General features: G+C 32.6%; 2 protein-coding genes across 2 annotated transcripts; one reads left to right on the plus strand and one right to left on the minus strand.

Annotated features, from left to right (window-relative positions):
- The first annotated feature begins 886 nt into the window (after positions 1-886).
- On the plus strand, positions 887-4866 carry LOC119611215 (RNA-binding protein 25). The gene is made up of 10 exons (XM_037966729.1): positions 887-1154; positions 1283-1375; positions 1437-1578; positions 1655-1763; positions 1841-2731; positions 3015-3195; positions 3261-3370; positions 3427-4130; positions 4196-4713; positions 4774-4866. The coding sequence occupies exons 2-10, from the start codon at positions 1313-1315 to the stop codon at positions 4864-4866; spliced, it is 2811 nt and encodes a 936-aa protein (XP_037822657.1). The 5' UTR covers positions 887-1154; positions 1283-1312.
- Positions 4867-5501: 635 nt separating this feature from the next.
- Positions 5502-7931, minus strand: LOC119611256 (ras-related protein Rab-18). Its single transcript, XM_037966780.1, has 3 exons — positions 7681-7931; positions 6986-7418; positions 5502-5737 (listed from the first exon to the last, which is right to left on the minus strand). Exons 1-3 carry the CDS (start codon positions 7740-7742, stop codon positions 5639-5641), a joined length of 594 nt encoding a protein of 197 aa, XP_037822708.1. The 5' UTR covers positions 7743-7931; the 3' UTR covers positions 5502-5638.
- Positions 7932-12918: the final 4987 nt, after the last annotated feature.

Here is a 12918-nt window from a genome sequence, read left to right on the forward strand (position 1 = left end):
AGGGTTGAGCATTATTAGTCATATCTGTATGTAATTATGTAGGTAAACGATCCATGACTGATGCAGTGAAAATTTCTATTGTTCATAATTAATTAATGTTTCATAAGTGTGATTTGCCGTTAAAGACATGTAAAAGTAAAATTTTTGAAAAAAAAATCTTCGTCATTTCGACTGCAAAATCACCTAAAGTCTTTTTTATCAGCATTGGTGTCAATTGTATTGATACGGCTGTATCTAAAAGCCATACCAATACCACAAAAACCGCCCTATCATTGTTTATAGGCCTTCAACGGAAGACCGTTTAATAGGCCTTTTTGAGTAAAACCTCTATCAGCCCCCTAACACAGCGGTTTCCGCCGTTTTTTACCTCGCTGACCCCCATACATATCGTATTGTTCTAAATAATTGTTCATCCGAAAATTGTCCTAGCACTGGTCCATGAATCCATAGGTCAATGTAGAGATGCCATATCAATTATATATTCCCGGATCGGGATCGGCCTATATTTTCCCTGGTAAAAATAAATACCTGGGAAAATATAGGCTGATCCTTATTAAACTTGGTGAAGGGATTTGTTTTTAATTTTTAAGAATTAATCAAATTAAAAAAAATATTTTTTTTTTATTTTTTCCATCCCTTGGATTCCGTTTTTATTTAAAATCGTTGAAAATTTAAAAATTAAACGTATTTGTCAACTTAGCCGGCTTACAGTCGATTTTAAGCCGCCGCCGTTACTTTTAGTGTCAGCCGACGCCGACTTTAATATTGAGAACTTAGCCGGCTTACAGTAGATTTTAAGCCGCCGCCGTTATTTTTAGTTTCAGCCGCCGCCGACGTTAATATTTGTCGGCGCAGGGCTCCGGTAGCTATGTAGTAACCGCTTTAATAATAGAGTAACCGGTATTTGCAAAGAAAAATAGTCTGATTTTCTCAACGCAACGTTGTGTAGCTGTGTGGAAAAAGGAATATAAATTTAATTTTTTTGTTCGCTGAATTTCTAAATAGTAAATGTGTGTTATTTTCATATTATCAATATTAATGCCAACAGTAGATGGATGTCAGTAAAGAATAATTGGAAAAGCTATCCTGCCTACGAATATTTATAAAAGAAATCACACAATTTTTGTTGGTGCTCTTTCCCGACAACTAGTGAAGTGAGTACAGAAGGTTGGCACGCCAACCATCCAACGGCTTTACTAAACAAGCGAAGTGGGAAATTGTAGATCGTTGATGGTCTGCAGAGCATACAAACTAAAGTATTATAAAGTTTTTGTAATTTCAGTTCGTACTTAAGAAAATAAACAGCAAAATAATGTCATATCCACCACGCCCACCTATGCCACCATACATGAATCCCTCCATACCACCGCCTCACGTATGTATTGCCACATTAAAGTGGTTGATGAATAAAAAAATATAATTATTTTTCTCAACAGATGATGGGACCGATGGGAAATCCGCCACCACATTCAAGAGGTTATAGAAACTCGGCAACTATCAGTTCTCAACCAACGGTTTATCAAAGGCCGCCAGATCCAGTACCACAATTTAAAGGACCAATCATTACGGTGTTTGTGGGTAAATAAATATTTATTTGTTTTTCCAGCAATAAGTATCTTGTAATCGAAGACTTTGTTTTCTTAAACGTTCAAAGGAAATATTAGTGAACGGGTACCGGAGATTTTAATAACACGTATCTTGTCCACTTGTGGTCCCGTTGTTAATTGGAAACGAGTTTCGACATTTGGTTTCTGTGAATATGAGTGAGTACAAAATTACTTTATTAAATTCCAAATTTAATTTCTATGCGCTTTGTTTTTGTTTTGTAATCAAATAAAAGTGGTCCCACTGCCGGCATGCGAGCTGTTCGTTTACTAAGTGAAATCGAATTGGACGGCAAAACGTTGGTAGCGAAAGTTGATGCTAAAAATAAGCTTTTGCTGGACAACTTTAAAGAGGAAGAGCGTAAAAATGGAGCAAGTGAAATGCCAGATGAGAAAATTGACGATGAAGATGCGCTGCGCTCAATGAGACGAATAATTGATGAGCACAAACATGAAATGGACGAATTTGATCCCAATGCGCGCACTGATTTATATGGAGTTCGTGGTGTTAAAACTAAACCTAACCGCAATGATGAGATCAAAGTTCCCAAAGTACTACACGAGACCAACTTGGAAGAGGAAAAGCGTAATCTGATCAGCAGTGAGATTGGCAAATTCCGTAAAAAAGCTGAAGCTGACGAACATCGCAAGGAGAAGGAAAAAGAGCGTGAAAAGGAAAAGGAACGCGATAAAGAGCAACAGAAAGAAAAAATACGTGAAAGAGAAAAGGAAAAAGAGAAGAAAAAGAGAAGCGAAAGTGTCAGCGAGCAGGACTGGGATGTTGAAGAAAAGGTGGGCGGTAGTGATGGCGTTTCAATTGTTTCGACCAATAAAAAGGAACGCACAGTTGATATTTCGTCTCCAATAAAAAAAGAAAAGGAACGGGAAAGTGGTTCTAAGGAATCAAGGCGTAAACGCAGTCGCTCCCGCTCAAAAGATCGGGATCGTGAATATAGAGAACGGGAACGAGAGCGTGAAAGAGAACGCGAAAGGGAGCAAAGAGAAAAGGAACGCGAACGCGAAAGGGAACGGGAAAGAGAAAGAGAGCGTGAACGGGAACGCGAAAGAGAACGTGAAAGAGAACGAGAAAGGGAGAGAGAAAGGGAACGTGACAGAGAACGTGAAAGGTAGGTTTTTATGCAGTTTCTAATGGGTATAATTCATTCGATCAAAATTGTTTTAGCTTTATCAGATTATGTTAGATTTTTTAATCCCAGTTCAAAATTCAGCATTTCACATACGTAAATAAAAAAATCGATAGTAAAAGTTTTAATAAAAGAAGGCTATTAAAATTCCACTTGGAAAGCTGAAAGTAATTTCTTTTATACTGAACAAGCAAATAATTATTTCGACTTTCGATCGGAATGAAATTTAAGTTATCATTGAATAACACTTTTGTAATTATTTTAGAGAACGTGAAGAAAAGGTAGTGAAAAACGTTAGAGACGTGCAGCGTGAAAAGGAAATTGAGGAAGAATTGCGTGAACGTAAGAAGGCTGAAAAGAAGGCACGCGAAAAGGAAGAAGCTTATCAAGAACGTCTAATAAATTGGGAACAAAGGGAAAAACGCAAAGCTAAGGAATATGAAAAGGTTTGTTTTATTAACAATATCAAAATCAAATAAATTTGTTAATATTTTTCATTTGTTAAATTTAGATACGTTTAAAAGAAAAAGTAAAACAGGATGAACGTGAAAAAGAAGCAAAACGCCTTAAAGAGTTCCTAGAAGACTATGATGATGAAAGAGATGATATCAAATATTACAAGTAAGCTTTATTATTTGTATTTTGTACATAATTCTTTTATTTTTCATTCCATCTAGGGGTCGGGAATTGCAACGACGCCTGGCGGAGCGAGTTCGAGAAGCAGATTTGGACGCTAAGGATCGCAACAAGGAACAAGAAGAGTTGGAAGAACTTAAAAATAAAATATTTAGCGGTGAATTCGAAAATCCCTCACAAGAATATGAAAGAGCCAAAAAAGAACATGAAAAATTATACCGGCCGCAAATTATCATTGATGTTAATTTGGAGAACTTGCAACGAAAGGAAAGGGAACGTAGCAGGGAAAAACACTGCACTAACATGTCTTCGGAAAAACGTTTAAATTCAAATGATATCTACCATAGAAGTGAGGATAGTGCGTTAGGTGCAAATAGTGCGCCTATGCGACCACTTTCAAAGGCCGGCTCAGTTGAATCATCATCAAATGATGATGCTGCCTCTCGACATGAGACCATGTCCAATGCGAGCAGTCGATATAGTCGCCAGGATTCCGAATCACGCGATTTTACAAGTGCTCCCGACATAGAATCAATGTCACCTGCTACTCCTCAAGCTTTTGCTGCACATTCACAAAATAATGATTCCGCCTCTACACCGCCTATGATGCCTACCGTTGGAATAAGTCTGAATCTGGGGGCCAATGCGAAGAAAAAGAAAATTGAATCTACCGCCGGAGTGTTTAGCAATGACGATGACAATGATGATCTCTCCAATCCTAAAAAACGAAAATTAGTACCTTTGGGTAAGTAGTTTTTAAGCTGAATTTTGAAATTTCAGATTATTATTTTGGGTTTTCATTTTTTACAGACTATGAAGACAATCAGACAAAACAGGGCTCACATTCGTCTAGTACGCACACAGGTGACAGACACGATGCTACTGGAGGAGGTGGGGGTGGAAGCGCAGGTGGTGGCATTGCTAGTGGTACTGGATCGTCAGCAGCTGGTGGTGGCGCTGGAAAGGGGGGAAATGCAACAACAAACAAAAAACATGGTAAGAATGATACTTCTGCTGCAGCTGCTGGTAATACAGATGCAGCAAATAGCAAAAAGGATGATAGTAGTGGTACAAAGGTACACGATGAAAAACGACGCCACATAAAAAGCATTATTGACAGGATACCCACCCAAAAGGAGGATCTCTTCAATTACAAACTCGATCGCAATGAGATTGACAACAATCTTATGGAACGGAAAATACGTCCTTGGATAAATAAGAAGATTATTGAATATATCGGTGAACCCGAGCCAACACTGGTGGACTTTATATGCTCCAAAGTTCTAGCAGGCAGTTCGCCTCAGAGTATTCTGGACGATGTTCAGATGGTAAGACCAAATCAGCCCCCTACACAGTGCTGTTAATAAATTATTCTCTACTTATTTTAGGTTCTTGACGAAGAAGCCGAAGTGTTTGTTGTCAAAATGTGGAGACTACTCATCTACGAAGTGGATGCTAAAAAGATTGGTTTAGGTAAATAATTTCTAATTTTAATGCAATTCATTTTTTGTGTGTATTAACAAAATTACATATTTGCAAATAATAATTATAGTAACCACATATAAAGAACAAAAAAAGAAACAAAACAAAAATGAAAAAAAAAAAAACAAATTAATATTAATTATTATAAAAGATTACAGTCAAAATATTAAACCTATCTGTCAGTCATTCAGGGCAAAGACCAACCAAACGACCGATAGATAACTATTCAAACAGACATGATTTAAATCATGACTGTCTGCCGCAGCTCTTGCAGCTGTTATACAGAATAAAAAATAACAGTAATATTTTACTTGAATAAATCTTTAAAGATTTTCACTATTTAAATGAAAAGCTAAGAAATTATTGTTTTTCTCCTGCAACATTTCCTATTAACTTGATATCGAAACAACGGTAAGATTAGTCAGTCAGTCAATCAAAACAATTATATATTTTTTTAAGTTTAGGTTTCCCAACCTACATTTGGTTTTTATTAATTTCTAATTATTAATCTTAACAAATTGCTGGTACACAAATATTTTATATATTTACTAAACATAATAATGATTAAGAAAAAAAAATGAATTAAAAAAAAATAAAAATAGGAGAATTAAAAATAAAATTAAAAGAAATAAAATAATTGTACAAATATTATATCTTTATTACATACATAAACAAGACAGACAGACACACAAGAAACAGTGCAGACGAATATTGTTGATTAAATACCATGATTAGAATGCATTCATTCCCACTGTTTACTAAATCACTTAATCAACATCTGCAACTGGATGCATCTGTAATATCAGAATCTTCATTAACATTGACAGTGTTTCCATTATTTAGGCTTTCATAGTGATCCGATGAAACAATCTGAAAGAAGATTAAAAAGGGATCAATTTATTGTTTTCTTTTTTTTTAGTGTTGAGGTAATTTTATTAATATCACTTCCTTTAACTTTCCAAATTATATCATTTTATTTTCGAATATTGAGGAGTTCAACAACAAAAGCTTTAGGCCCATTCGGATATGTATCACAGCATCTGATGATTATGAACGCACTACGCATCAAATACTGCAGCGATGTGATGCATTTCTGAACAGACCTTATATCAAATTAAAGAGATTTAAATTTTTCTAGTACAAGTGCCGATGTTCTGATAAGGAGTCGCGAACAAATGCCATTAAGTATTCGACCAAATTTCAACAGAAAGTACATAGTTTTCAAAATTAAATGTTTAAATTATCACTCCTATAGTAAATAGTTTCCGGGAGTTAAAGAAAGATTTAAAAAGCTTTCGATGAAAACAAATCCTTAACAGACGTAAAATAGTCAAATCAGTAAGAATTTTTATGTGAAATTTGGCATTCAGATGATCCACATTCGTCATCTTGACTTCTTCTTCTTTTATTCAATGTTCTTTATTTTGGCGCATGTGTTCCTTATTGAATGCATGTCTACTAGAGGCTCTGGTAGGTTGAAAGAGCAATTTTATGCGTCTCGGCTACAAAACAAAATAATCATCCACAACATCTAGCTGCAGTGTGAATTTAGTGTCATCATCTCCACCAGATTTTTCATTTACTTTTTATTTGTTTTCTACTAATAAAAGTTTTGTAAAAAGTCTTAAATTGTAGCTAAAATAGATGAACCAAATTTTAGATTTTTGACAGCTATAATAATCGAAACAAAAAGTTTGTGTGTAGTGAACAATAACGGGGACAATATCCCCCTATATATGAAAAATATGGGTGTTAGCAGTAGGATAAAATAAAGATGCCGTCCATACCCAAAGCTTTTGCGAGTTTTGTAACTGTCTTGACTAATCACATGTGAAATTTTTAATTCTTCAGCCCTCATTTACGAAATAGAAAAAATATATTTATATTCTGTCTTTTATAATCGAACAATAAGCTTCCGTTTACTTTACAACTCCTTCTTTTACAATAAAATTTAATGATGATATCACAGGCTATCCAAAATGACATCATTTTAAACCTACAAAATTTTAATTTAGGTGGATCATGAAAAAAAGGAAAATTTGCTTGAATATCCCAAGATTGCCAAAAATAAATTTCAAATCAATGAAATCCAGACCTGTTGGCACGTCTACAACTTACCTTTTCTACAATATCCCTAAAAACGTCAGCCACGAATTTATCATGTTTTGCTGAAGTTTCCAAAAATAACGATCGATGTTTACGGGCAAATTTCAAGCCTTCCTCTCGACTAATAACTCGTTCATTATCGATTTTGTTGCCAACGACTATTGTCGCTATATTTGGATTATCACTATAGTTTTCCAACTCTGTAAACCATGCTTCCAATTTGACTAACGATTCGCGATTTGTAATGTCATAAACAAGAATAGCTCCCAATGCTTTTCTGTAGAAACTTGGTGTTAGACTGCGGAATCTTTCAGCACCAGCCGTGTCCCACAAAGCCAATTTGTAATCAACACCATCGATATTCATCACTTTACTCTTAAAGTCCATTCCAATAGTAACATCGTGATTTTCGTCAAATTTATTTTCCACAAAACGGCGTATAAGACTGAAATGTTTCCAAAAGTAAAATGGTTAATAGTAAATCTATATATTTGTTGTAATAAAATCTTTGTATGTAGGCAGATGAATAAATAAATATTAACAAATCATACTCAAGTGTATGTAGTTTGTTTTACATTTTTTTCCAAATACGTAGTAAAGGTTGATGTCTAATTTAGTCATCAGGCGACACAATCAATGCTCTTAGTATGTTTGTTCTCTCGTTCAATGTTCCTTTTTTAGAACATGTATATCTACGATTTATTTACCTGGATTTCCCAACACCACTTTCGCCAATTACCAAAAGTTTTATAGCCTTATCACTAAGCATTTTTCTTTTCTGTTTGCAATTTATTAAATATTTAACATTAACTGTTTAAATACTATTTATTTACTGTTTAAACTTGTTAATTTTTGCAGAACAATAATGAAATATATAAAATCAGCAGCAGAGTAGCAAGAATGTTAAATTGTATTACCTCAAGCAGAGACCTGTGCCGACAAAAATTAACGACGTTAGTTGACAGTAAAATATGTCGGCGGCTTTAAAACGGCTGTAAAACGCCTAAGTTTTCTACGTTGTTTTTCAAAATAAAAACGGATTCCGAGTATTGGGATTTTGGAAGAAAATATTCAAAAAATCGAAAATTTTAAAATTGTCATATATAAAATTGGAATTTAATACAAATTAAGATAAAAAAACAATATTCTGCTGCGCCAAAAGTGGGTCAAGTCATCTTTTTTACCAAACACATAGTTTTTTAGCCAGACCTGGGCGATTTCCATTAATTTTGCATTAACATTAAATTAAAAAAAAATTAATTTAATGTAAAAAATATTGCATTAACATTAAATTTGTAAAATTTAATGCATTAAATTTCCATTAACATTAAATATTTTTGAATTTAATGCATTAATTTTACATTAACATTAAATATTTTTGAAATTAATGCATTAATTTTGCATTAACATTAAATATATCTGAATTTAGTGCATTAATTTTACATTAACATTAAAAAAGCAATAAAATGAATGCATTAATATTCCATTAACATTAATATATATAAAAATTGATAAACATAAATAAAAATACAGCACAAAAGACCTCGATCTAACTAAATACAACTAAAATTAAATAGGTTAAAGTCGTTTCTAATAACTCCTATATTCCATTCAAACTTGTGTGTTTTAAATATGATATTTATATAAGATTCCACAGACAAAATAAACTAAAAAAGGAATATCTGGGAAGTGAAACTATTCTTCTAATAAGTATTATCGTGTATAGGACTTATTCGAAAGGACTTTAACAAAATAAACTAAAAAAGGAATATCTGGGAAGTGATACTATTCTTCTAATATGTATTATCGAGTATAGGACTTATTAGAAAGGACTTTAACACATTCAATTTTACTTGAATTTAGTTAGACCGAGGTCTTTAGCGCTGTATTCTTATTTTTATAAATTATTTTATACATTAATGTTAATGGAAAATTAATGCATTAATTTTATTATTTATTATTTAATGTTAATGAAAAATTAATGCATTAAATTCAAAAATATTTAATGTTAATGCAAAATTAAAGCATTAATTTCACAAATATTTAATGTTAATGTAAAATTAATGCATTAAATTTAAAAATATTTAATGTTAATGCAAATTTAATGCATTAAATGTACCCATGTTGATGTTAATGCAATAAACTTGCATTAACATTAATTTTTTTTAATGTAGAAAAAACACATTTAATGCATTTATCCCAGGTCTGTTTTTAGCAACTAGGTATGTAAGTATTTATATCAAATGAAAGGCCCCAAAATCTTTCCTTTGAGAAAGTACAGCAGATTTATTATGCACATTTTCATACAAAATTCCTACAATAAACCATCAACAACTTTATTAAACAATTATGAATATGGGAGATAATGTTTCTAAGAACAAGAATGATTTTTTTTTTCGTAAAAAAATTAAGTCAAAAACAAAAATTTAATTTTTAAAAATTTTACATTAAATTATAATAAACTGTAGGAACCGGATAGCTTTGTACTCGAAATAAAACATATAAAAAATTATATTAATTTGTGTCGGTAATACAGTTTCGGCTGTGTTGATAATGGTGATGTAAAATATAGGGTTTCCAGTACCCCGTTTCTGTAACTTTTAGTGAGAAGTTCTCACATCGAGAAGTGTGAAACAAAAAATTCCATCGTTTCTCGATTTGTGAGTAAAAAGTGTTTCTGTAACTTAAAGTGAGAAGAGGCTACACGAATTACGTTTTTATTGGAAATTTCCAATAAAACAGCTGTCAAAAATATAAAAATTAAAAGAAGAAAACGAACAAATTTATAAACGAAGAATAAATAAACAAAAAATATAGAAATTAAATGAAAATTGTTCGAAAAATTATCCCACTAAATTCGCCCTTGCCAAATTCCAAATTTACGCCCACGTACTTTTTTAGCATTTGCTTCTGTACATACGAAATTCCTCGTATTTTCTAAAAATTAGTGAACAATATTTATTTTAATCTTAATTAATTATAAATATAACATTACTTTTTCATTATTTCATAGAATTCATGTTTAAATTAATTTTTTTTTTAATTAAAATTTTACTTTCCGCACCGTTTTAAAATGTGAGTTTTTTTGACAGTTCATGTGAGAAACTTCTCACAAAATTTTCTTACAGAAACACTTTTACTCTCAAATTTCCAATAACTTACTTCAAAAAACATAAATGACAGATAGTTCTCACAAAATTTTCTTACAGAAACACTTGCATGTGAGAAATGATATTTTGTTTCAATTCACATTGTTTTTTCTTCAATTTCACTGTTTCATGCGAGAAACTTCTCGATGCGAGAGTTACAGAAACGAGGCACAGTTCTATCAGTTTTATTTATCTTGATAAAATGTTTCTTACAAAAATCTGTAAAGTAATTGGGACGCAGTGCTATTTTAAAGTGTTTTTAAGTTCGAGTTATAGAATCTTTACTATAGGTAACGTCAGGGATCGCAAATGGGAGTTTGAAATTGTACAAAATATTATATTAAAATATAATTGCAAATGTATATCAATATGAAGCAAAACTCTCTCAAACCGGCTTTATATGTCCCTAAACTAATAAATATTTTAACTATTTTTAATTTTACTAATTTGAAGATTAGACCATACTCTAGTCAATAAATTAGAGAATAGACTAGTCTATAAATTGGACATTATAGTTGTATATTGTCACGTCTATTGAATAATTCATAGACTAGTGCTTAGACTAGTTAATAGACTATACCGTAGAAGCCATTTGACCAGTCCCAAGTTTAGTAAAAAGTATTTTAAGCTTCTGTTCAATATTTCACTTTAAAGACATCTAGGAAAGTCCAAATCCAAAAGCTCTTAAAAAATCACTCATTATTTTCTAAGCGAAATTGAAATCCTTGGCGGAACTACTGGAGGAAATATCGAACCCTAAAGTCGAGGGAGTTTCTGGAAACCCGTTTGTCAAGAACTGCATTCGTAACTACTAATAAACACATACATGTTACACGCATTTTTTTATTATTACTCACAATATCTTTTTGGAGGTCGCACTACACAACCACTTCTAGTCCTGTCCTAATAATGTCTAAATCACTACGTTTATCCCTAATATTACAACTCATACTCTGAGGTGGCACTATGTAGATCAGAGGCGCATTTCCGCCATCTCCACCCCCAACATTCTCTTCATATAGCAAATCACTAGCATTAAAATTAAAGTTGTCAGTCTTAAGAATCAATTGCCAAAATTATTAATTAACCCTTTTCACTACTACACCATAATGCCATTCCTTCCCATTCTTAAAAAGAACTAAATTTCCCTCATTTAATACTGGTAATGACTTCACGTTTCGATCATAATAATACTTTTGTCTATTTTTCTATTTTTCTTCATTTCAAACTTTTCCTGAACGAAATTATCCGTCAAAATATTTCTGATTAACAATGAGCCTGATACAAAGAATAAAGTGGATGAAAACAACTGCATACCGCATACAGGAGTTGTATTGTATTCTAAAATTCTTGGTATAACGCTACTTCATTTGCACCCTCCTCAGCTATGCCATTACTTTGTGGATATCGAGGACTTGAAAATTTAAATTTCTCTTGATCAAAAAGGACTATTATCACAAGTAAAGTAGGAAATCCAACTTTAAAAAATATCTGATTTATTTGTTTGATGATGTGTTTCGATGTCTTGTTGTTCAATGGTATTGTTATTAAATAATTAGAATAGGAATCAAAAATCTCTACCAGCATATTCAAATAAATCCATCGCAACGATATGTAAAAGATAGGGGATTCCTCTTGTATTAACTGCTCTTTCTGACTATTCCTTCGAAATTTCACACAAACTATACAAGACTGAACCATTTCTTTAATCATGCTAATCATTCCAGGCCAATAATATAATTCACTAGCCCTAGCCAATGTCTTTTCAGTGCCAAAGTGTGGCCCGTGCGACCACTTGATTATCTTGTCCTGCAGTTTTTCAGGAATGACGAGTATCTCAATATATCTAAAAATGCGACTGTATTTCTCATCCCCATCCAGACGTTGACACGCGAAAGCGATGGGATGCCCTTCCTGAAAAAATACACATCCCAATCCTTCCTTAGAGGCATTTGTTTTAACAGGTAATCTAGGATTATAAACTGCGAGAATAGGTTCGGAAGCAACAATAGTCAATAAGTTCTAAAACATAAAGTCTTATTAAATTACCGAGCTAAATATTTCACAAACCCAAGAAAGCGCAAAACGTCTGACCTTTCTTCGGTCTTTGCATCACAATATTTCCTTCCAGCCTTAATCTCGTTGTACGATATAATATTTCCCATGAAATTTACAAAATCTTTCCTGTATTGTATTTAAATTAAACATTATTATCTTTGCCCGTTGCATCACTAATCTTAAAATGTGATCCTGTTCGCACCTATCAAAATGTCTTCAAAATAAATATTAACACCTGGAATATCACCAAAAATCTCTGAAACACTTCAGGTGCACAAGTAAGGCCAAAAGGCAACCTATTAAATCTATGTATATCATCCGAACGGTGTCATGAATGTCGTTAAATCTGTTCTAAAGTGTTCTTGCTTAATACATTCATCATTTGGTTTCTCCACAATTTGCAAATTATTTATCCAATCGGTTGGATAATCTATGACTGAAATTATTCCGTCCTGAACCATACAATCCAATTCCGTCTTCAACATATCCATTAATGCATGCGGTACCCTTTTCCTATAGTTAATCACTGGTCGAGAATCTTCTTTTAAATAAATTTTGTATTATCCCGGGAACTTACCAAAATCGTGAAAAACATCATTGTACTCTTCAATAAATAAATCCGTAGCATCTGGCAATACAATTTTGTCTATAACCATTCATAAAGGTTATAACTCATTTCAGCTCCAGTATCAATCTACAATTTTAAAAATCTCCCCTTCAACTCAATATTCCTTAGTC

The sequence above is a fragment of the Lucilia sericata genome, unplaced genomic scaffold, assembly GCF_015586225.1.
Source record: "Lucilia sericata isolate MDLA Ls3-8-SP2 unplaced genomic scaffold, ASM1558622v1 Contig000031F_arrow, whole genome shotgun sequence".
Classification (NCBI taxonomy): Eukaryota; Metazoa; Arthropoda; class Insecta; order Diptera; family Calliphoridae; genus Lucilia; species Lucilia sericata.

Coding starts and splice junctions, on each gene's coding strand:
- LOC119611215 (XM_037966729.1), top strand. CDS start 1,313: ATGTCATATCCACCACGCCCACCTATGCCACCATACATGAATCCCTCC. Junction 2,732..3,014: donor CGTGACAGAGAACGTGAAAG/GTAGGTTTTTAT, acceptor TAATTATTTTAG/AGAACGTGAAGAAAAGGTAG. Junction 4,714..4,773: donor TTCTGGACGATGTTCAGATG/GTAAGACCAAAT, acceptor TACTTATTTTAG/GTTCTTGACGAAGAAGCCGA.
- LOC119611256 (XM_037966780.1), bottom strand. CDS start 7,742: ATGCTTAGTGATAAGGCTATAAAACTTTTGGTAATTGGCGAAAGTGGT. Junction 7,419..7,680: donor AGTGGTGTTGGGAAATCCAG/GTAAATAAATCG, acceptor GAAACATTTCAG/TCTTATACGCCGTTTTGTGG. Junction 5,738..6,985: donor TTAGGGATATTGTAGAAAAG/GTAAGTTGTAGA, acceptor ATCTTCTTTCAG/ATTGTTTCATCGGATCACTA.